Raw genomic sequence first — 24164 nt, 5'->3', positions numbered from 1 at the left:
CAAGGAGCACCCTCTTGTGATGTCTTCTGTCATGCGGTACCCCAGCACCTTTCCCATAAGTGTAACAGGGCAGCTCAGGCCTCGAGGAAGCTGTGTGTGGCTAGAGTTGGGTCCTGTGCAGGGGCTTGCAGCCAGAAGGAGATGAGGAACAGAGGGAGCCCTGCTGCTGAGGCTGTGGGGTGCGGCAGCACCAGGGCTGGAGGCCTGGAGCCCATCCCTTCCCATCCTTGAACTGTCTGATGTGCAGGGTCCGAGGGAAGTGTTCGCCCCCACTCCATCTGCGTGGGGAGGGCTGCCTCTCCCTCCAGCCAAGTGTCCTAAACCCGGTTTAGGTTGCCTTTCTGCCACAGGATATGGTTCTTCTCCCGGAACCTTTCACAGTTGGCTCCGGTTCATTCCAGGCTGTCTCAAGCGATCATCTCCGAACCTAAGGTCTGGAAAGACGGACCGGAGGGAGGGAGGGAGGGAGGGAGGTCAGGATAGCTGTCCTGAGCCTCATTTTCTGGCTGGCAGGGAGACCTGGCCCCCTCTCGCTCCGCTTCCTCCCCTGCCTGACTCCTGCCAGTCACGGGACTGGGGAAAAGAGGGGGCGTGTTTGGAGGGCCTGCTCTGCTTCCCGGATCCGGACATAATGAATGTCAGCTATTGGATCTGTGATCAAACTCTCTGATTTTTTTTGGTTTCTTTTACACAGGATTACAGTTTGACCCGGGTGGGGGCTACGGGGGGGCGCCAGGAGTTGCTGCGCGGAAAAGAGATAAACAGTGACGCCGAGGCGGCCTGGGCGTAGGCAGTGGGCGGGGCCAGCGGCTGCTGTCTGGGCGGGCTGGGCGGAGGACTCCCGCCCTGCACCCTGGCCAGCTGGCTTGTGTTAAAGCGCTGGCTGAAAATAACTCTCATTGTCTGGGAGCTGCTACTGCAGCGGGGCTGGCTGTGGCCGCCGAGGGGGCCTAGGCGGCAGGAGCTGGTACCTCCCACCTCCTTGAGTTCTTGCCCTTTGGGAGCAGTGCCCAGCTGGCCACAGCTGTGCCTCCTGCCCACCAGTAAAGATACGTGGAGGGCAGGGCGAGCTGGGCCACTCCTAGTACTCCGTCCTTTTGGCAACTGGGGACGGGCCTTTGTGCCTGGTGTTGCTTGCTTTGCTGTTGGCTTGGGCAGGACTGTTGGTTTGTGAGGGAACGCAGGGCATAGACACAGGGCTCCAGCTCCACCTACAGCCATCTCTTGGGCTCCCCAACCTTGTGCCTCCTCACCACATTCTGCTTCTGCTCATCTGTACCATGGGCTGATCTGTAGGTGCCCAAGAGGACTTGTTGGCAGCCGTGGCCAGGGGCTCAGCAGCAGGTGGTGCCCAGGACAGCGTCTCATTTAGTCTTTGGGGAAGTTCTAGATTCAGCTTTCCAGGCTCACCAACCCCACAGGCTGAGTATGGGGACTGGGCCTACCACACGTGGGAGACATGTTAGCCATAAGGGACCTGGTGGGAAGATGGTTTTGAGGGGGAAAATATGAAGAAAACCAACTCACATTCTGGATTTGCTCAGAATAAACAGTCCCCGCCTGCCTTCCCTAAAGCCTCCAGAATCCCCTTCACGGGAAAATTTCACACATCCCTCTTCCTGCCTCTCAGCAGAGCCGTGCCATTTCTGTTCCTAAGACTCATGGTGATTGACTGGGACCAACAGAAACAGTTGGGAGTTTTTGGTGGTTCCTACTTCTGTTGGTTGGGTTTTCCCCAGGCCCAGCCGGAGGAGGCTGACAGTCAGGGGTGAGTTCCAGAGCAGGGACCCACACCTTCTAAGGAAACTCCAACCCCACCGGCATTTCCCTTCCCCTGCCATGGGAAGGAAACAAGGAGGGGCTAACGGGCTACGGGTACAGAGCAGGAAAGGGAAGGGAACCTCTGTGACCAGAGCCACCTTCCTCCTCCTTGACTTCACGGGGTCTGACAGGGTTTGGGTGGGGAGTAAGGAAGCCTTGTTCCCACAGAACCCAGGAGGGGTTTAGGCACTGAGCAAGGCTCTGTGCCTGACCTCAAACTGGCAGTAAACCTAACAGCCCTGCTGGAGAAGCGTCAGATCCTCCCCTTTCTGCTTCTTCCCGTTATAGGTTTTTATTAGATTTCTGGCTGGTTGTTCTGATGTAGGAATCAGTCTCAGAGTTGCTTTCAGTTTAAGTTCATCTTCCCTTTCACCACCCATCTCTCTGGGGTCTCTTTTCTCGAGGATGTTGGTATTTAACTACCTCCTAGTCTTAGGGTTGGTGAGAGGTGTGGGGGTTGGGGGTAGGGGCAAGGGGTGGCTGTGTCCTGAGTGGTTGAGAAGCAGCGCTGAAGGAGGGACAGAGGCAGAGACTGAGACAACCCAGAAGCAGGGAAACAAGAACATTACCCGAGATTTTCAGGAGGAAGGGGAAGAAGACAGTGGAACACCCACGGTGTTCCAGACACATCCAGATATAAAATATTTATCATTTAATCCTCATAAACCCCTGTGAAATAGTGAGATTATCTCCATTTTATGGATGAGCTCTGAAGAGCACACAGTTGATCTTGGGCCCTCTGACTCCCGTTTTCAGTGCCTCTGCTTCAAGATAGTCGCGCCGCCCCCTTCTGGTCAGCAAGGATCTCAGTGAGCGATTAGCAAGGACTGAGCCTGGCTGTTCCCTTACGAGAGCTCACCATCTCTATGGGACCACTGAACAAAAGTGTCAAGGAAACGCACCTTTGATGGAGACAGGAATGTGTCACGTTTGTCCCCGTGACACTGGCTGTCCCCGGAACTCAGGATGTCAGAGCCCTGCTGGGCTCATGCCTGTTATTGGGTAGCTGCAGAAGCCCCAGGGCTCTTGTCTATCACCGAGAGAAGAGAGAAGTCCGTGGCGGGTGGGTACTGACTCTGTTGCTAGTGCTGGTGGCAGGGGGGAATTCCCCTCCCCACTTCCTTCCCGTCACACTTAGGCCCCAAAAAAACAGAGAAGCCAGCATCACTGCCCAGAAAGTGCCACCGAAAGCTCGAGCCTGGAGCTTATGGGCCTGTGGTCAGAGCTGATTCATACTTCTGCCACCCCTGTCCATACTCCTGGAGGGGTGGGCGTCTCTCCTGGGCATCTAAAGGTTGAACCCTGGTATGCCTTTTCCACTTTTCCATGCTCTTGGGCTAGGGCTCCCAAAGGGGGTGACTTTGTTCCATCTTCAAAGCCCCTGGGGCACCAGACATTTTCTCCCCAGTTCGCCTTGTGGGGTAGTGTGAGGCTGCAGCAGCTGACAGCCGGTGGCTGAGGAAGTTGGTGTAGACCGGATGTGATGTCTGCCGCAGCAGCGGCAGGCTTCCCCCTTCTCCGCCAGTCTCTTTCTTCCAGGGGGGACAACTATTTCTATTTCCATGGCACAGACTTGGGGAGAAATAGGCAGAAGACAACGAAGGGCTTGAGATGTGCACAGAGCCAGATCCAGGCCCGAGGTCTGTGTCTTCTCTGCTCTCACTTGGGCTTAGCCAGCAGCAGCCTGGCTATGGATGGGAGGGAGACCTTGGTCTGGGCTCACCTTTGACTTTGGGGTCCCTGTTTTGTTGTGGCTTCCTGACCCTGTCCTCTTCTCCACACAGACGGGCTGCGAATGGCCCTTAGCCAAGTAGTTTCAGAGAGAACAGAACATTTGGGATTGTATTTGCCCAACCAGCCGTCCCTACTGCATCAGGAGTGGGGGGGGGGATTTGATTAGCCCCTCTTTCCTGCAGGAGTGCAGGTAGACTCACAGGGCAGCAGAAACTGAAGAGGGGTGTAATGCGGGATCCTCTTCCCCTTCTTGTCTTCTCTCCCTTGCCCCATTTTGGCTTATACCTAAAAACTGAGCAAAAATCCCAACTATTCTCCTTTTTTGAGCTTTAGTGACCGGGTTTCTGGCCCAGAGCTGGGCCCATTACTCAGAACTAGGATGCCTTAACCTTATATATACCGTCTACTTCCTCACCACTAGATGCCTATCAGAGTATTAGACATCATCAGGGGTTGGAGACCATATGAATAGACACCGTCCTTGGGGGGCTAGATGAGTGTCTAGCTAGTTAATAGAGTGTGTGTAGACAAATGCATAATATGTCTAACAGAAATAAATGATATTTAAGGTTTGTCTCTCAGATTCTTAGAAAATGCAAGGCCCACTCTTAGCATGTTTCCACTTCTGGAATAACACAGGGCTTGTGTGTCTCCTCGGAATCCTGGGTGCACACAATTCATGTCCCCAGGGATGAGAATGTCAAGGAGTGGGCAGATGTAAACATTGGCCATGCTTGGGTGCCTGGGGAGTTAGAGCTGAACTTGGAGCAGTGAGTAGTGGGGGGAGAGAGAGAGAGAGAGGAGAGGAAGGCCTTCCAGGTGGTCTGTGGCGGGCTCAGAGGAGAGGCTGGATTTGTGGGAAGTCACATGGGTTATCAGACAGCTATCATACTTCAGGTAGGAGATCATATTTGATTCAAGAGTATGGGCACTAGGGGCAGGTGCAACCATCTGCCTTTAGAGGCAAAGGCTGTGACCTGCAGCCCCAGTGGCTAGAAGAGAAGCTTGGCTGGGTGTGGAGGGGAAGGTAGGGCTGCTGGCCTGCATAGCACTAGCCCATGGGTGCCTTGGGCTTCCCTCACTCATGCCCGCTTTTATTCCTTTATTCATTCAGCAAACAGTAGTGAGCAAAATAAGATAACTCTTGGTCTGCCTTCTGTATTCCAGGTTAGAGTGTCTTTCAGGAAGGGATTGGGACACTTTCCTGTGTCTTCATTAATTGGGAAGTGTGTCATAAGTAACTTGTTACTAAAAAATTAAAGAACTGAAATTTTGTAAATTATTTCCTTAAAAAAATGAGCTGTTATCTTTATGTCAGTATCCTTCTCAGGCACTTGCATCCTGATATGGGGCAAAGGGGTAGACTCGTGGCATCCACATAGGCTGTGGCTGGCTTGACGTCCACCCACGGTCGTGTATGATACAGGAAGGCCAGGCATCCCTCTGGCTGTGGGGGAGAAGCAGATTGAAAGTTGCTGTTCTAGACAAGTAGCTTTCAAACTTTTTTGCCCTGTCCCAAGTTAAGAAACACATTTTATGGCATGACTGGTGTGTGTGTCTATGTATATGTATATACTTAAAATAGAAAAGAAACAAAAGCTTTGTGAAACACTGCATTTCCTACTTGGAGGGATTTCTCCTATCTTCTAGCCTCTTCGGTTTTAATGTTTGTTTTCATTCAAAATAAAGTTAATCTTAACTCACTAAATTGGAAAACCAAACTCAACCAAACTGAACTAAATATGAAGGGGGGAGGCAAGACCGTCGCGCCTCTCCGAGCCCTCCTTATCAGCCACAGAGTGTTAGGGTGAAGCCCAGGGCCCAGGAGGGGAAAGGCCTGCATGCTATCCCTTTCTCTCCTCTGGGTGCAGGGAGTTTTCAACCCTGTTGACTCAGGTTCTCTCCTCAGAGCTCCATGAACCTGCCTCCCGACAAGGCCCGGCTCCTGCGGCAGTATGACAATGAGAAGAAGTGGGATCTGATCTGTGACCAGGTACGGGGTTTGGGGCGAGGCCCAGGAGTAGGGGCCGTTTCTTGGACTGGACAAGGCAGCAGGGCCAAAGGCACTGACCGCAGCCCTGGGGTCCCTTGAGAAACCCTTGCCTGGGCTTGGCCTCAGTCCGTGCTCACTTCTTGTACCAAGAGGGTTCTCTTTACGGACACAGGGCTGGCAGGCCAAGTTCCCCTCTGAATCCTGCAAAGAGCTGTCCTGGTTTCCTCCTGATGGGCAGTAGCCTGAAGGAAGTTTGTGTAGGTCCTGCTGGCTGTCTGCAGAGGAGTTGGGTGTCTTTCCCAATAGAGCCTGTTTCTGCCTTTTTCCAGGGTGAGAGCCCTGCCTGGCAGGGTAGACCAAAGGACCTTCTCTCTCTCTTGCTCTGCCCCAGCCCTGGCACCTCAGGTTTTTCTCATTATTGACAAGCATCTGAGAATGAGCAGACCGAGTCCTCTGTTATCTTTTGTTCCCAAATCTCAAAATATGAGGATTGGAAGCTCTCCCTACATGAACAGTGTTTCAAGCTGGAAGAGATTACAGAGATTATTACTTAGCTCGGAACTGAGACCCAGGACCCATGGCCTGGCTCTTTACCCTGCATGCATTTGAATTTCACAAGTCATGAGTTTCTGAACTTGGACAGGCCTGTCTGCATAGCTAGGAGAGTCCGCTTTTACTTCCTTACCTCTCGGGAGGCATGGAAACTTTGCCTGGCATGCTCACAGATTGACGATTTCTTTTCAAGCCCCGAACAGAACCAGAATAGCTAACATTTATTAAGTACTTACGGGGGACCAAGGACTTATATATACTGAAATATCTCATTTAATCCTCACAAAACCCCCCTGAAGAAAGTGCTGTTACGTTTTATGGATGAAGAACTTGCGGCTCAGTTCCGTGCCTGACACTGGCACCAGGGCAAAGCAGCCAACCCCATCTGTGCTAGCTGTTATGTTCCGCTGCCCCCCAAATCAGGCTGCTTGACCTGAGGTGGAATTATGCTTGAGACCTCCTTGTCCTGTTCCCCACCTCTTCAGGGAAGGCCCGTTTCCTCGTGTTCTGCATTAAGCAGAGCTGGCAAGCTTGATGACCCTTGCTTGGGATTGGACAACAGTCTCCTGTTGGCACTGAGTTTCTTTAATTGATGATCTCCCAGTCTTTTCCAGGTCGCCTAATTTTGACTCTTATTCACACCTTACTTTTTGCTTTCATTTTGTGTTTAGGTTCTGTTTGCTAACATGAGATCATTCTCCCTGAGCCCCGTGTTGCTCCCTCCACCCCTCAACTCTGCAGATATCTCAGTGGTGAAGGCCCTAATAGGACCAGAACGCTGAAGAGTTTTCCCTGAGTTTTCTCTGGGGTCTGATGCGGGGGTTGGACCAAAATGGGGAAGGCAGAGTCCCATGATCCTGTGCTCTTCGTGGAAGGGGATCAAGGGATGACCTTGCCAAAAGCAGGTTTAGCATTTGAGGTTGCCTCGATGGTTGGGGCCCAGGGCCTGAGGTCTGGGCAAGGAACAGAACGTGTGTTCCAGCCCTGAATGTGTTAGTGCTACAAAGCCAGTGCAACCCCAAGTCTGGGTTTAGGGCTGAAGAGGTTGCATTCTATGAAGCCTCGCTCCTCTCTCCATGGTCCTCCTAGTCCCGGGCCATCAGTCAGTTAGGCAGTGGACATCATTTCTCAGTTGTTCCATTATTTTGGTGTTAGCAGCTCTTTAATCTCCGCATCTTAGCAAGCAGCAGGCTCTTAAAATAATTTTCAACATAGAAAAATATTTTAGGCTCAGAGATCACTAATCAGAGAAGAGGAAGATGGCAGTAGATGAGAAGCGCCTGAAAATAAGTCAAGTAGAGAGCCTCTGGCTGGATGATGTTAGGGGCCAGCTGACAACTTGAGGAGTCTGGGTCCCCTCACACTGAACGTCATCAGGGTTTGACTTCCTTGACACTCTCCTCAAACTGTGGGTGTCTGTGCACACACGCATGTTTCCCTCACAGGAACGGTTCCAGGTGAAGAATCCTCCCCACACTTACATCCAGAAACTCCAGAGCTTCTTGGACCCCAGCGTAACCCGGAAGGTGAAGCGTGAGGCAGGGAGGCCCCACCTTGCTGCCCCTTATAGTCCTGTGGGGTTTGGGGTGCAGACCCTGTGACTGGGGGTGGGACATCCGCTTCTGGGCAATGGGAGTTGGGTTTCTGGGTTCTGAGGCCATGGGCCTAGAGTGGCTGGCTCCTCACAGAGGGAAGGCTTGTACCTGCCCTCTCGCGTCCCCTCCCTTTCCTTTTCTACCCCTTTTGTTTGTGCTGTAAACTTGGATGGGGGGGGGCGCTCCAATAGTGACAGGAAATTCCATGTTTACAGAAGTTCAGGAGGAGAGTGCAGGAGTCAACCAAAGTACTGAGGGAGCTGGAGATCTCACTTCGCACCAACCACATTGGGTGAGTCAGAATCCGCCATCAGGATCCGGCGTCTCTGAGGATGGGTGGCTTGTTGATCTCCCGGCCATGAGGCACGGTCGCCCCTTGAACGACTTTGGGTTTCTCAGAGCTTCAGAGTGCTCTTTTTCTGGCTTTTCTCCCTTTTGACTCTGCCAGGTGCTGACTAGATGCTGTTGGCAAGCTGGGGGCCTCTCCTGGGGTCTTCAGCCTGTGGCTTTAAGTAGACGACATTCCTGTCGCAGCTGAGACTCAGTCTGCCTGTGGCCTGGGGGTGGGCCAAGGGAGGCCCAGAGAGTGCTGGGGATGGGGGAGCACATTACACTGGGTAGCTGAGACCTCGTTCCCAGACTGTGTGGTGCCCAGAAGACTGTTTTCTTGATTGCAAGACCATCTCAGTTCAGGAGCAGAAGCAGCTTCCTAGGGCACCTAGAAAGTAGATCAAAGGCAGTGGGGGCCAGGAATTGAACATTTCCTGCATCTACAGACCGTGGTATCACCAGCCTATTAACAGGTCCCTAGGAACGGCGTGGGTCTTGTTTGCTAGTCTCTGAGTGGGGAACCCGAACTTGCTGAACAAGCCAGAGGCTAATGCGTAAGGTACAGTGACAGATGGCAAGTGGTCTCGGTTTTCTAAAACTGTAACCAGTCAGAGTATATGTAGTGAAAGTGAGAGCAAGATAGAGACAGAGAGAGTGTACACAGAGGATATCAAGGGAAACCTGATGGAGGACGGCAGGCGGGGCCACAATCCTGACCGGGGGGCCTGGCACAGATACTGAGAGCTCACAGGAGTGAGAAGTAGAGCTTGGGGTGGAGGAGAGGGTGGTTGGGCAGGTGCCGTCCCCAGGGTCCTGGGCTTCCTGAGAGCAGGGGTAGAAAGAGCCAAATAACGTCATCTGCCTTTCCCCTCCTGCCCACTTGTCCACACTGGGCTGGGCCTGCCTGGGCTCTCAGAGAGGCTACCTGTTTGCAGCCAGCTGCCGAGGCAGCAGTCATGGGGGAAATGGCACAGGACAGAACAGGAAAGGGATAGTTCCTGGCCTCAGCAGCTGTGCCTGGTGGCCAGAATTGGCTTCCACACCCCATCCATGAACCAGAGTGAAAGCTGACATGCTAGCAAACGTGAAACTCAGCCTCCTGCTGTATGTGGTGAGTCCTCACAGAAGGAGTGGCAGGGCCTCCTCAGCTAGCCTGTGTGTGAGAGGGGAGGCGATGGGGCAGTGAGACAGAGAGTGACTCCAAATCCCACCTACCGCCCTCCACACCACCCTGCAGGGCCTACTACTCCCCTCCCCTCCCTCTCAGGCCTTCTGTTCTTTCTTAGTAAGTCTTGGTCACAAGAGGATGGAGCCCATTCTTCACAGGAGAGGACCCCAGAGCCGTGTGCGACACTCCCCTCTGCTCACCCTTTCTACCTGGGGCCTGCCTCTCTGGCCACCGGCCAGGAGCTGGGGCGAGAGCAGCGTGGTTCCCAGGCCTGGGGCCTCTTGGCAGCTGGCACACGAGTTAGAGGTCTGGACCTGGCCCTCGGTTCCCAGGGAACAGTTTGGCGTCTGGCATTTTAGGAGCTCCTGTTGTCTGAACTGTGGCTTCTCCGGGCAGTTATGTGGGAGGGTCAGGCTCCTTCCCAGATTCCTAGGCAAGAAGAGTTTGTCAGGCTGTCGGGCCAGGGTGTGGGTGCTCCCGGGTGGTAGGAGCCCAGGGCAAGGAGGGGAGAGGAGGCTCCTGCTTCTGTCCCAGCCTGATCCGCCCCACGACGTGCCGGAGCCTGGTGTATAGGGCCAGCCCAATGGGAACTCCGGCCCTGGAGTTGGATGGGCTGGGAAGTGGGATTCCAGAGCCTCACCAGCTCCTCCTCTCTCGGGTTTGTATTGGTTTCTCTGCCTTGCTGAAGTGCCCTTTAACCTCTCCTCAAAGTGTCAAGATCCCGAAAATAGCAGTGTAGACTCAGACAGGAAATGAGAAGGGGGTGGGGAGCTGGAGAGCAGACAGACAGGAAACGGGAGGCCTGTCGGCCCCCAGAGAGGAAGCTAACTTCAGGCAGCTCCGGTGTCAGTCAGCCTCAGCTGAGCCTGGTGCTCCTGGCCCAAGCTCTCACTGTGTCCCAGGGTGTGGCCGGCAAACATGGCGCTGGTGTCCCAGCCTCGGGAGAGAGGCAGCCCTGTTGGGCTGTTGGGTGCAGCTGCCTCTGAAGAACCCCAGACAGCCAAGGGAACGGAGCACTGAGGAGAGTCAGGGTTTTATCCTAAGAGTTTAGTGTTTGTCTGTGTTGTGGAATGAACCTGTTCTGTAATAGCCCTCCTGGGATTGGCTCTTGAATTTCCTTCCAGGCATATCTCAGGCCAAGAGGCCTGAAGGCCCAAGGGTGGAAATGCCCGGGACCATTGTCTTTAGGGTCTTTGTTGTCCGCCTTCCTGCCTCTCTGGCTGAAGGGGCCTGAGTCCTCAGTCTGGCTCTGAGTGGTCATAGTCATTCTGGAGTGACTCGAGCCCCTGACTCTTCTCCCATCCTTTTCTTATTCTGTCAAACTCACCCTGACCAAACACAGAATTGCCACATATCCCTCTTAGCTCACTGTGGCCCAAACTATCTTTCCTTGAACTTGGTAGAAGGGCCCTTTGGCCCAACATGTCTCTGTTCCAGAGCTCTCTTTGGCCCTTCCTGCCTGTTTTTCGACCATGACTTCAGTCCAGTTGGAGACGTGCTAGCCCTCGTCAGGCACAGCTGTGCACAAGGGCCTGTGGTAAATGCTCTTGATCAACCTCCCCACCTCCCCACAATTCCGCCAATAAACACCAAGCGGGGACAGCACACTCAGTGTTGTGTTAGACACCAAGGACACCGAAACTGAGCCGAAACTCACTGAGAATGAGCCAGGGCTCTGGCTGTTTAGGAGAGCGTACCTGAAAGCTTGGTGCCTGACATGGTATTGGAAGGCCTTGTACCTTTCCCCATCCCTGGCTCCCTGGCCTAGCAAAGGTCTAGGCCCATAATGTCACCATGGATGGGTCTGCCATGGGTTTGGAACCTCAGAGTTTTCCCAGCTTGGTGCTAAGTTCCAGAGGATTCAGGAGTGGGTGTTGGGTCAGAGGCCCCTCACTCTTCTCACCCTCGACCCCCTTTAGCAAACCCCTCCACTATGTGTCCTCTATCCACAGGTGGGTTCGGGAGTTTCTGAATGATGAAAACAAAGGCCTGGATGTGCTGGTGGATTACCTGTCCTTTGCCCAATGTTCGGTCATGTGAGTACCTCCCTGGGGCCGGGGCTGGGGACCGGCAAGGGAGGACACAGTCCCATTCTGATTTGCTGAAGAAGGGTGAGACTGCAGTATGGGAGTCCCAGGCCAGGAGGGAAGAGCCCAGGCAGTGGTGTGGGAGTGGGCAGGCAGCCAAGGAGATGTCTGGGATCTGTAAAGCAGGCCAGGTGGCTAGAGCAGAAGGTACATTTTGGGAAGCAGAAGGAGGGAGATATGGAAAGGGAACTCAGGATTAGAACCCAAAGGATCCAGACTCCAGGCTGAGAGCAGTCCAAGGAAGTGTCCTGGCTTCTGGGAGAGACGCCCGGTGGGAGTCATTCATTTGCCTTTGGAGAGTTGAATCTCCTTTGGGTCTCCAGATGTGAGAGGGTTACTCCAGGTCATTGCTGAAGCAGAGCCCGGGGAGCAGCGGGCATGACCTTTGTTTGACCCAGACGGAAAATAAAGTATTTGGAGCCTTTTTCAATCAGTTGGGGGGTTGGGGGGGATGAGAAGGTGGTATGAGGTAGTGAAAAGAAGCACTTTCGACTAGGACAGCCACAAAGCTGGGCGTGGGTCTCAGTTATATCCTTGACTCTCAGGGTGACCTCAAGCACATTTGCATCCTCTTATAGAAAAGGGGATCCATGTTCCAGGGTTGTTGTAAGGTTGAGATAATAATGTGTGTAAAGCAACTAGTAGTGTTGGGAAGTCTGTTCTGCCCTAGCTGCTTTATTGATTATTGTTATTCAAGGTGGTGTAACCTACCGTAATTACCTGAATATAGGGAAAGAGATTTTATACTCATCTTTCACGTGATGACTGGGGAATACTTCAGACTTAGAGCCAAGACTTCAATCAGCCCTTGGCTGACTGATCATCCCAGTTTGCCCATGACCTTTCCCAGCCTTGGCACCAAAAGTCCCACGTCCTGGGGAACTCCTCAGTTCTGGGACTCAGTCCTCGCCTTGGCTTTCGCTTTTGCTATTACTGCCCTTACTCCGGGCCCTTCTCTTTTGTCCCCAGATTTTCAGTCTTAGCTCTTTAGGGGTTTGAAGTAATGCGTCTCCTTGATTTGGCCTGTCACTCTTCCCAGGTCATCCCTCCTTAAAACCAAGAGTGGCCTACTCCCCGTTCCTATCCCAGCAGAATTCAGGCCTCGTGATCCTCCTCTCCTTTTAAAAACGACTCTTTTTATAGAAAGAAATGAAAAACATTTGCTGAAGTGATTTTTTTTAAAAATTCAGAGCTTTTATAGTAAAAAGATGTAGATCATTTTTCCAAATAAGCCTATCTTTCTCGTTCAAAAAGCAAACAAATCCCAGCTGCTTGAAACCAAAATACGCTGGATCCTCAGTCTTCCAGTGTCCACAGCTGCGCTCTTGACTCTGTTTTCGAAAGAAAGATCCAGGGTAGAGAGAGGGTGTGAAGGGGAGAGAAAGTGTGTCTTGGGAAGGGTTGGAAGGAAAAGGGTGAAGCCAAGCAGAGTCTGGGTGAAGACATTGGTTTGTAAACTGTCTGTACCAGTGCTAGGGAGTTTTCTTACTGACTGAGGGAAGCCACTGGCAAGGTTCCCTGTCAGGGAGCCTCCTCTGGAGTTTACTTGAGAACCCCATTAAAATTCTCATCCTCGGGGCTCTGTAGGCTGCCCTGGCTCCTTTGGAACATTCAGTCATCTGCAGATATCATTTCCTATTTCAGAAAGCCTTGGCCTCTGTGCCTTTGACCTTGGGGTTATGAATGTCTGAGCAGAAGGTTCCCCGGAGGAGGAGCCTGTAGGAGGGCCCCTGCTTGTTCAGTCCTTAATGATCTACTTGGGGGAAGAGGACAGGAAAGAAAAGTGGGACTGGTTTTCCAGAGTGGGTATACCCTGATGTGGAGATTCGTAATGGACTAGGCCCCGGTGATCTCAAGCCATCCTCCTAGTTCTGGCCGCACTCCCAAATGGCTGGTGGCAGTCATAGAAGTACAAAGTGACAGAGAAACCATTCCAACTCCTGTAGGAAAGAAGGACCCCAGGCCACACCCTCGACCTGTGATTTCTTCCCGCAGGGAAGCTGGAGCCCAGGGAGCCTCTATTCCAGAAAACCTAGCGGTCTCCAGTAGAACCACAGAAAACCCAGTCATTAAGCCCCAGTGCTGGGATGGGACCATGGGACTCTTGAACCTAGTGGCCTCTCCCACTCTAGGTTGGCTGGGACCCCCATTTCCTTTCATTCAGACCTGCCCTTGTGAGCCCAATCCAGAACCAGCCAGGCCCCTTCAGGGTACTGAGAGACCCCTTTGGCTGCTGCCGTTAGCCAACCAGCAAGACCAGCGTTGGCCAGTTCTCTACCACACTTCCACAGAGCGGATTCTCCACAGGGAGCCATGGCTTCTTTGAGACGTGGTCTCTAAGGCTGGGAGTGCAGAAAGATTCCCTTGGGGCCCACCAAGAGATCACTCCTGGAGTTGCCTGGTCAGCGGAGAGTCACAGCTCACCTCTGTCAGCACTCCCAACCCTGCAGGTCCCTCTCCAGGTTGCTCCCTGTGCCTCCGCTGCCCTTGTCCTGTGTTAGTGGCTCTCCCGACCAGGGTTGGGTCTCTGCTGCCCAATTCCGCTTTCTGTTCTTGCCATCCTTGCTTCTTACTGCCCTCGAGGTCTACAGGGTGGGGGTGGGCAGGCCAGGGGGCTTAGCACTGAAGTTCTCCTGTGTGTGCGCTTGTGTGTCCTCTCCTGCTCCAGGTTTGACTTTGAGGGTCTGGAGAGTGGTGACGATGGTGCGTTTGACAAGCTCCGGTCCTGGAGCAGGTCCATCGAGGACCTGCAGCCACCCAGCGCCCTGTCAGCCCCCTTCACCAACAGCCTCGCTCGCTCTGCGCGCCAGTCTGTGCTCCGGTATGTGTGCTCTAGCTCTGCCCGCCTGCTGCCTAGCCCCCCCGTCCCGATCTTGGGGGCCAGGGGTGAGTGCTCATTGCTCCTCCCTCCACTCTTGCTTCCAGGCTCAGCTCTCTTGCCCTCTGCCTGCCAGTCTGTCTCTGGTCTGTCTTCTCTGTCTCCTTGACTCTGCCCAGCAATCTGTCCTGGGTAAGTATATCACCCTTGGCTCTGCCTGCCCCATCTGGGGTTCCAGCTCTCCCCTCTCCACACCCCACCTCGAGAGGCTCCCCCCATTCCTCTTTTTCATTCTTTCATTCCTGCTGGCCTCCTGGATGGGACCAGCCCTCCTGCAGCTCCCTGGTGGTCACCGGTGATCCAGCTCCTCATGTCTGCTGCCTTCTGGCTCTGCATTCTGCGCCATCAGCTGCTCCGAGACCAGCTCCCACCCAGCCTGCCCGCCGCTCACCTTCCCTTCATTTCTTCCTTTTCTCTCCAAGCCTGCCTTGTGTTCATATATATATACATATATATATATATGTATATATATATGTTTTTTTTAAATTTAGCTTAATTTAATTTTTATTTATTTTGGTACTTTAGGAGCTGTCCTGCCTGGAGGCAGGTGGACAGACCAGATGACTTTTCAGAGCCCCTCCTACCCAGGGAGGCTGTCCTCTGGGCCCTGTGCCCCTTTCTGTGGTCTGTGTCCCTCTTGTGGCCATGCTTTTCTCTGGGTTTCCTTTGGGTTTTGTCCCTCTGACACTGCTCGTCATTCTCATCATTCTCGTCATGCCTGAGCACACATCATTTGTGCATCCTCTTTCTTTCATGAAACATCTCTGGGGGCCAATCGAGAGGTAGCCCCTGGCCCTCCTATTGTCTTGTGGGGGGGGGTCTGGTCTGCCTTTCTGAGACATAGAAGTGGGATGGGAGCCAAGATGCTCCTGCCCCAGGGAATTCATGGAAGATGCAGCGACTGGAAGGAAGAGGAGGGAAGGCTCAGAGGAACATCTCCCTGGATCCATCTTGAGGCCCAGGAAGGCCTGCACACCTGCCATTGTATTTCACAGGGCTCCTGGGCTCAGGACAGTTTGGGCACTGATTATAAAGCTGGGATCCTGGATATTTATTCCCAAAGGTCAATGGCAGAGCGATGAAAACAACTGAGCACCCTGACTGCCCCTCCCCCATCGCTCTCAAGGGCGTCAGTTCAAGGCCCCCTGTTCCCCTTTCTGGGAGCTGCAGAGGCACAGCCAGCTGTTGGCTGTCAGGGTGATGGCAAGCACTCCTAGACCCTTCACCAGCAGCTCCCTCTTCCCCAGGTACAGCACTCTCCCTGGGCGCAGGGCCCTGAAGAACTCCCGCCTGGTGAGCCAGAAGGATGATGTCCACGTCTGCATCCTTTGCCTCAGAGCCATCATGAACTATCAGGTAAGTGGGCAGCACTAGCCGCGGAAGCTCTACCCGTCCTGCCTCATCTGCTGAACTCAAAGAGCAGGGAGGGCACCAGGAGGTCCAGCAGGGAGCTGCCTTCCCCACCATCAAGGTCTTCCTTCCTTCTGTCTTTTCCCCTTATTACAGTATGGCTTCAACCTGGTCATGTCCCACCCTCATGCTGTCAATGAGATCGCACTCAGCCTCAACAACAAGAATCCAAGGTGAGTTCCTTCCTTCCCCTCTCCTCCTGACTGTGTACAGGGCTCTAGAGATCGGGGCTCCACTTGGCCCTGACATGCAGTCACACCTGCCTGGCCTCCGGGGGCCTGTGGCTTATGTCAGAGCCTTGGTTCTGCTCCCTCCCCTCCCCTCCAGAGGACGGGGAATGTCCCTGGCTTTCCTCTGGTCTGCACAGCTCAGTGAGGGACAAGCCTTCCTTCCCCTGCTTTCTTTTTGAAACCCACTCCCCTGACTCCTGAGGCTGTCTCTGCTCTGAAAGGGCTCACCTCCTCATGGAGGCACACTGTGTGGCAGCCAGGGTGGGGAGCGAGGAGCTTAATCCTTTTTCTTCACCCCTTAGGACCAAAGCCCTTGTCTTGGAGCTCTTGGCAGCTGTGTGTTTGGTGCGGGGAGGTCATGAAATCATTCTTGCTGCCTTTGACAATTTCAAAGAGGTCAGTCTCCTACATTTGTGCGTGTTTTGAGGAGGTGGGGAGCTAGCCAGGGAAGCACCCCTTGCTCTGATCTCACACAGCCCAGTGATGATTTTCACAGCCTGTGCTTAACTAAGAAGCCTGCCCTGTCTACTTTTTTTTTTTTCCCCCGCACCAAAACTGGAACTTCTGCCTTACAGATCTTATGGTAAGACAGCTCCTGAATGGCCCCCTGAAGAGGCCCTCACTTGAGGGCTGCAGTCCAGTGGCGCTAACCTAGCCATGCATCTGCCTATCTGAGGAGCTTGTTAAACTTACTCCTGCGGGGCTGAGGACCTGTGCTTTAACAGGGCCCCCCAAGTGGCTCTGAGGCAGAGAACCCACTGGTAGAACCCAAGGCAGGCATGTTTGCAGTGTGGGGAGAAGGCAAGCAAGGATTGTCTTGAGTTGTTGGCTGTTACTGGTGAGGGGAGAGGAAGCTCCTACTTGGAATTTCCCCAGCTTCTGGGCCTGACTCTGAAACCCTCATCTGCTTGAACATAGGATTCCTCGATGTCCAGTTGCAGCAGCTGGTCCCACCCCTTCCTCCTCTTTGGACCTCTTCCCTAGCATCCATTGTTCAAGCCAGGAAATGGCTCTTCCTCCTTGAAGCCAGAGGCTCAGCAGAGCCTCTGGACCCCTCTCAGCACAGGAGCTTTCCTGCACCCTGGACCCTCTCCTGTGTCCCCACTAGGACCTCAGCTATGTCTTCCCACCTCCCTCCTTCCTTCCTCCTTCCTTCAATAACTGAGCAACTGTGTTTCTTCTTGGCCTACCCCCAGAGGCTCCTAAAGGCCAGACTAATGGCCCAGGCTTTACTGGGTACCCTTGGCAAGTTGATGGGAGACCAGTGACCCAAGGCAATGGCAGGTCCCAGGTTTTCTTCTATTTGGACAGCTTGTTATGCTTACAGGCTTTTTTCTATGTGTTGCAAATGTTTCCTTGCCTAGAAAGAGTCGTGGTTAAGCTTAGTCTGAACAAGTTCCTTTGCTGTGATGTTCCTGGGAGCAGGGCTCAAGGGCTTAGGTTCTGCACGGGCTAGAGCTTCTCACTGAGAAATTTGCTTGGCAGGTATGCAAGGAGCTACACCGCTTTGAGAAACTGATGGAGTATTTCCGGAATGAGGACAGCAACATCGACTTCATGGTGAGGAGCTGGGCCTGGGTCAGGCGCATGCCCAGTAGGCTCCCATGCTCCCTGAGAACAGGTCCAAGCCAACAGCTTATCTTGGTATTCTGTCTAGAAACTAGAATGATTCTCTCCACTCGTAAGTGCTCCTTGTCTACTTATCTACCCCAGAGACCTTTTAGGAACTTCAGGACAGTAACATTTTTGTGTCTTGGGTTCCTCTCCTTTCCCCCTTTATGTGGCCTTACTGCACCTGATTTGGCTCCTTTCAAGCTGCTTTGCTTCGCCCAACCTTTTCCTCTAGCCTCTCTTCCCTTCAGCCTCCAATCTTTAGTTACGTAGTGTTGTCTCCAGAAATACCTGTTGAACTTTAAAGGAAATCAGTTGTATCTTCATTTCTGCCTATTTCTCACGTAATTTACTTCTTTCCGTACACTGAATCTTAAGTTTGATATTTTTTAAGCTAAAATACTCTTATTGTTCCCAGAAAGACTTTTTTAATTCACTCTTTTGAGTACCCCCGTGAGGATAGTGGTTCAAACGCCCGGGCTCTGCAGTCTCTTCTGGCCTGCCCTGCCTCTGACCCTCCGGCTTCTCCCCAGGTGGCCTGCATGCAGTTTATCAACATCGTGGTGCACTCAGTAGAGGACATGAACTTTCGGGTGCACCTGCAGTATGAGTTCACCAAGCTGGGGCTGGAGGAGTTCTTGCAGGTGAGCTGGACTCAAGCCTCTGCCTGGGACGAACTTGGGGGCAAAGGATCGGCTTAGTCCTATCACCAAGTGTTCTTCTATGAGACCCTAGTCATGGACGCTCTTGGATGCCTGTCTTTCTGTCGCCCGGGGGCCTGGGGCCCTCCTGCAGGGGGCGCTGTCTAACTTGGCAGCTCCACGGGGTGAGAATCTGCATGGCTGCAGAAGGAACTCCCTGGGTCTTCCTGTCTAGGAAGTGGTCATGGAGGTTGATGAGGGCCACGTCTCTGTCGGAAGGCTCCTCCAACTACTACCGTGTCTGCTCTTCCCAGAAGTCAAGGCACACAGAGAGCGAGAAGCTGCAGGTGCAGATCCAGGCATACCTGGACAATGTGTTTGACGTGGGAGGCTTGCTGGAGGATGCGGAGACCAAGAACGTGGCCCTGGAGAAGGTGGAGGAGCTGGAGGAACATGTGTCCCATGTAAGTAGTCCTCTTTTGCTGCCAGAACTACCACTGAGGGTGGGAAGAGGACGAGGCTGTCTCAGTTCCATACTGAGGCCCAGGGAAGCCTCAGAACCTGACACACTCTGGCCGAGGCCGGAGATAATTCATAGGTTAGGACACACACTGACCTCTAGGACTGGGCGTGAGGTGGCCTCAGGCTTGAGAGAGTCAGATGTGGTCTGTTTCACAGAGTCTCAGACCCTGGGCCCATGGGAGTGATGCAGGGAAGCCACCGGGCCCCTCGGCCTCAGGAGCCCCGCATGCGGGGATTGGGCCCAGGTCCTGACGGAGGCTCCAGATATGCAAAGCACCCAGGCTTTAGGGCCAGCGCCAGACCTGTTCTTCCCATCCTGCAGCTCACAGAGAAGCTTCTGGACCTGGAGAATGAGAACATGATGCGTGTGGCAGAGCTAGAGAAGCAGCTGCTGCAGCGGGAGAAGGAACTAGAGAGCGTCAAGGTACCAAGTAATCTGGGGGAAGGCCCTGTTGATAATCTGCATGCAGGCATGGGGACCTGGCTTGGCTTGGCTTTTCTTTTCTTTTTTCCGTTCTTCCTTTCTTTCTCTCTCCTTTTCTTCCTTTCCTTCTTCCTTTATTTTCAATATTTCTCTTATCAATTTATTTTTTATCTCTTTGCTTTTTCTTTTCTTTTCTTTTTGAAGATTTTATTTATTTGACAGATCACAAGTAGGTAGAGAGAGTGGGGGAAGCAGGCTCCCAGCTGAGCAGAGAACCCGATGCGGGGCTCAATCCCAGGACCCTGGGATCATGACCTGAGCCAAAGGCAGAGGGTTTAACCCACTGAGCCACCCAGACACCTCCTCTTTGTTCTTTCATACAGTCAGCTCCATCCTATTATAAGAAACGCATCTGAAAATCAGTTTTTTATTTGGCTTTTTTGTCTTGAGTCGTGTCAGGTCTTTGAAAATCCAGATCTTGGTTCATACTTGAGGCACTCAGAGGAGGGTGGGCTGATGACTTCACCCCATGTTTTAGTTGGCGAAGGAACCTGAGTCCAGAGTGGGCCGGATGCTCACAGAGGAGGGTGGGAGCAAGGGGGTACCCGCAGGCACCTCTGGTATCCAGGCCTCCTTCTACCAGCCCCTCTCACTGCTTTTCCCTCCCCTGTGTAATGGGCAGGCTGAGTAGCTCCGAGGCTATCCACCAGGTATCCTGAGTTGGGAGGCCAGGGGCTTGATATACATCCGTCAGGACCCTACTGAGAGTCCAGAGTGCTGTTCTAGGGAGTATGGAGGATACAGAGATGGCTAGGGCAGGGTATTGTCCACAGGGGGCTGCCCAGGAGTGATTACACAAGGTGAAATGCAGTGGGAACAGTGGAGGCCCAGAGGGCTGAGGATGGTGTGGCCGGCTGGAGTCAGGCCCGGGAGGTGTGCCCAGTAGCAGCTTCTGGCCCTGGCCTTGAGGAACCAGTGAGTCTAAGGCCGGGTCCAAGAGGAAGCACCCTGGAGGGTACCCTCTGGGCCAGCGGCTCGGTAGCTCACCTCTCATTCTGTGCAGTCCAGGCTCCCTGGCCCCCACCTGGGTTCCTGCTGCTCTCTGCCTCTGGGTACCCTCCCAGAGACCCCAGTGGAGAAACCTGGAAGGGCCACTCTCAGGAGCAACTCCGGCTGTGCCTTCCACTTACCCTTTCCCCACTGTCTCCCACTAGGAGACTTATGAGAACACGAGCCACCAGGTACACACGCTGCGGCGGCTCATTAAAGAGAAGGAGGAGGCCTTCCAGCGCCGATGTCACTTGGAGCCTGGGGCACGGGGCCTGGAGTCAGTGGGCAGCGAGGCTCTGGCCCGGATAGGCCCTGCAGAGCTGGGTGAGGGCCTGCTGCCCTCTGATTTGGACCTCCTGGCTCCAGCCCCACCGCCCGAGGAGGCCCTGCCGCTGCCTCCACCGCCAGCTCCTCCCCTGCCCCCACCACCGCCCCCGTTACCAGGTGAGGAAGACCAAGGGGCAGCCCCATCTCAGGGCCACACTGAAACCCCAGGTGGCGGTGCCTCCCTTAGGGAGAAGCCAGGGACATGGGTGGAAGGATGTGAAGTTGGGTGGGAAAGCGCTGAGGGAGGGAAAGAGTCTCAGGTTACTGGGGAAGGGGCATATGAAAGTAGACATGGTCTATTGTAAGGATCGTAAAGGAGCTGTTCCTGATTCCTCTGAGGATGGCCACAGAGAGGGCTCAGACCAGAGCAGGAAATAGTGGGCCAGAGGCCAGCGAGATCTGCTCTACCAGAGTTAGGACCCCTGGGAGCCACAGGGGCAGGGATTCACACATTCTCTTTCCCCTGGAGACTTTGCAGACAGGTGGGGTGGCATGAGGGAAGGGATCTCTGAAGAGTCTTTTGGGCCCTGGGTCATGGTGGCATTTCTTTTCCCCCAGATAAGTGTCCCCCAGCCCCACCTCTCCCTGGTGCTGCTCCCTCTGTGGTGTTGACAGTAGGCCTGTCAGGTGAGTGCCCCGCGAACTCTGGGCAGGGCTAGAGGGACGGAGGAAGAGTGTCCTCAGCCCTCACTGATCTTCCTTCCAAATCAGCCATTCGCATCAAGAAACCCATCAAGACCAAGTTCCGGTTGCCTGTCTTCAATTGGACAGCACTGAAACCCAACCAGATCAGCGGCACTGTCTTCAGTGAACTTGACGATGAGAAGATCTTGGAGGTAGCAAGACCTGGAGCCCTTAGCAGTGGGGTTGTGGGTTGGGGACCAGATCATGCTTTTAGCCAGATCTCCTGGCCTTAGAAATGCCATCAGACTCAGGCATCTGCGCACCAGAGCTGAGCAGACATTGGGTGCACTGTCCAGGGGGTCTTCTAGTCAGATAGCCCACTGCATTTTCCCTTCTCGTTACCCCCTGCCAGGACCTAGACCTGGACAAATTTGAAGAACTGTTCAAGACAAAAGCCCAGGGCCCCGCTCTTGACCTAATCTGCTCTAAGAACAAGACAGCGCAAAAGGCCGCCAGCAAGGTGACCCTATTGGAAGCCAATCGTGCCAAGAACCTGGCCATCACCCTCCGCAAGGCTGGCCGCTCGGCAGAGGAGATCTGCAGGGCCATCCACACGTGAGGCTCCCGCTGACCTCATCTTGGTCCCAGTCAGCTGGCAACCCAGTTCTCTACCCAGGATCCTGGCCTTCCCTGGATTCCAGAGCATCAACATCTCACACCCCTCAGTCATCCCCTGGTTTGGCCAGAACTCAGTGCATCTGTGCTGTGTGCCAGGCACATAGAGAGGTGCTGGAGATTCAGCCCAGACCTTTACTCAAGTTGCTGCCAGTCTCTGGGGAATAGTCCAGTAACACTGGGTGATAACTACCCAGGTGGTGGAGGTATAGGCAGCTTCGGGGGAACAGAGCAGGCCAGGTAGCTGAGCCTGGTGATCAGGAAAGGCTTCCTGGAGGAGGTGAAATCTCACCTGTGACCTGACCTGAGGAAGTAGATGAAGTCCATTTCAGTGCCTGGAGGGAGAACATGATGCCCTAGGGACTGGAAATTGACTATGACTTCAGTGTAGGAGGAGAGTAGGAGAGACAGGGTAGACCCAGGTGGGCAGAAGTCTTGCAGGCTGAGCCTCGTAAGCCACGCTCAGGTGTAAAGATTTCTCCCTAGGGGTAGAGGGGACACTGAAGGGTGTTTAAATAGGCCATGGAATGTTCCCCTAGGATAGTTAGTCATGCTCTGATAGTGAAGCAATGGGCGCTCAACCTCTGGCTGTGTCCTGCTCACAGAACCCACGCTTAGAAGCCTTCCAAGGCCCAGAGAATAAAGGGGTGTTGGATACCAGGCAGACACAAGACCTGAGGTGGCTCCTTCTTCCGACACAGGTTTGACCTCCAGACGCTGCCCGTGGACTTTGTGGAGTGCCTGATGCGCTTCCTGCCCACGGAGGCCGAGGTGAAGCTGCTGCGGCAGTATGAGCGGGAGCGGCAGCCGCTGGACGAGCTGGCGGCCGAGGACCGCTTCATGCTGCTCTTCAGCAAGGTGGAGCGGCTGACACAGCGGATGGCCGGCATGGCCTTCCTGGGCAACTTCCAGGACAACCTGCAGATGCTCACACCGGTACAGCCTCCGTCCAGGTCCCCAAGACCCCAACCCCACTCGTGAGCCCCCTCCCCCGCCCGCCCTGTCAGGCTGACATTGCCCCATTGGGACCTGGGCTGATGCGACTCTTCATCTTGCCTTCCAGCAACTCAACGCCATCATTGCCGCCTCTGCCTCTGTCAAGTCCTCCCAGAAGCTGAAGCAGATGTTGGAGGTGGGGAGGGGTTTCGAACACCTGCACGTGCCTGTCGGCTTGGGTGGAGGGAGGAGCCTGCAGGGCCTGGCCTGACCTCCTCCCCTGCATCTCTTGGACAGATCATACTTGCCCTGGGGAACTATATGAATAGCAGCAAGCGAGGTGCTGTGTATGGCTTCAAGCTCCAGAGCCTGGATCTGGTAAGACGGCGGGGGCAACTCTGGGGCCAGGAAGCCTGAGGAGCTGTGGCATTCGGCCCTCTCTCTCACCACCCCTCACCGCCCTCTCCCAGCTGCTGGACACCAAGTCCACTGACAGGAAGATGACATTGCTGCATTTCATCGCCTTGACGGTGAAGGAGAAGTATCCAGACCTGGCCAACTTCTGGCATGAGCTACACTTCGTGGAGAAGGCCGCGGCAGGTGAGGGGAGCCTGGCCTGGCCAGCCTGCCCACGTGTCTAGCCCAGGACAATCCCAGGAAGCTCAGGAGAGGGAACACTTGGGTCCCTTCAGTTCTGGGTTTCGTTGTCTCCTTTCTGACCCCTTCAAAGCTTTCCGCTGGGGCCATGGTTAGGGGCCACCTCAGAGGGAGTCTTCCTGCAGGCCCCCGTGGGGCCCAGGCAGAGGGACAGAAGCAGCTCTCTGCTCCCAACTCCCCGGAGCTGGCCCTGGACACTCTGTTTCTCTGTGATGTGTGAAGGGCTTAGAAAAACCATAAGGTCCCCACAGACTTAAGGCAGCTGATATTTCTGCCCCAGGCCTGAGGCAGCTCCGTTTTGGAGACCAGCAGCCTCTCTGGCTTGCCTTCTTGTGCTATCTTGCTCTCGGGGTCATGAGCTCACATTCCCCTTACCTCTGTGCAAGCCCCGTTAGCTGGGTCTATGGTTCTTGGCGGCCACCAGGTGGCTCAGGAAGCAGGGGCATGAGAACCTGAGGCTGCCGCCAAGCAGGCCTCAGCCCAGGCTCTGGTGACCACAGTGTCCCTGGAGAACGTGCTGCTAGACGTGAAGGAGCTGGGCCGGGGCATGGAGCTGATTCGGCGGGAATGCGGCATCCATGACAACAGCGTCCTTCGGAACTTCCTTAGCACTAATGAAGGCAAACTGGACAAGCTCCAGCGTGACGCCAAGACGGCCGAGGTGGGCGAAGGGTGGAGGCAGGCGAACAGCCAGGGCCAAGGCCCTGTGCCCCTCCAGATGGGCTTTGTTCTGCTTCTTGGACCAAAGAATAACTTTATTATTATTATTTTTTAAAGATTTATTTATTTGAGACAGACAGAGGGGGCAAGTGCATGCAGGGAGGAGGGGCAGAGGGAGAAGGGGAGTCTTAAGTAGACCCTGAGATCATGCTCTGAATGTGACGGTCTGTGCCACCCAG

At 54.2% G+C, this 24164-nt stretch overlaps 1 protein-coding gene across 8 annotated transcripts in view; it reads left to right on the top strand.

Moving 5' to 3' along the window:
- Positions 1-24164, top strand: part of FMNL3 (formin like 3) — a 53579-nt gene that overhangs the window by 26317 nt on the left and 3098 nt on the right. For 2 of the 8 annotated variants that reach the window (XM_082741213.1, XM_082741214.1), the window contains exons 2-22: positions 5465-5548; positions 7546-7626; positions 7911-7987; positions 11146-11229; positions 13949-14101; positions 15406-15514; positions 15665-15741; positions 16101-16194; positions 17284-17358; positions 17943-18053; positions 18365-18514; positions 18895-18996; positions 20211-20490; positions 20932-21000; positions 21085-21209; positions 21410-21612; positions 22374-22608; positions 22736-22804; positions 22906-22986; positions 23079-23208; positions 23766-23926. In XM_082741213.1, coding sequence (XP_082597339.1) covers positions 5465-5548; positions 7546-7626; positions 7911-7987; positions 11146-11229; positions 13949-14101; positions 15406-15514; positions 15665-15741; positions 16101-16194; positions 17284-17358; positions 17943-18053; positions 18365-18514; positions 18895-18996; positions 20211-20490; positions 20932-21000; positions 21085-21209; positions 21410-21612; positions 22374-22608; positions 22736-22804; positions 22906-22986; positions 23079-23208; positions 23766-23926 — 2550 coding nt within the window. The remainder of the gene's footprint in view (positions 1-5464; positions 5549-7545; positions 7627-7910; positions 7988-11145; positions 11230-13948; positions 14102-15405; positions 15515-15664; positions 15742-16100; positions 16195-17283; positions 17359-17942; positions 18054-18364; positions 18515-18894; positions 18997-20210; positions 20491-20931; positions 21001-21084; positions 21210-21409; positions 21613-22373; positions 22609-22735; positions 22805-22905; positions 22987-23078; positions 23209-23765; positions 23927-24164) is intronic. The other 6 variants (XM_082741216.1, XM_082741215.1, XM_082741218.1 and 3 more) reach the window with 3 other exon arrangements.

Source organism: Mustela nivalis, assembly GCF_964662115.1.
Source record: "Mustela nivalis genome assembly, chromosome: 7".
Taxonomy (NCBI): Eukaryota; Metazoa; Chordata; class Mammalia; order Carnivora; family Mustelidae; genus Mustela; species Mustela nivalis.
Note: the sequence above shows the minus strand (reverse complement) of the source record. Positions and strands in the feature narration are given on the sequence as shown.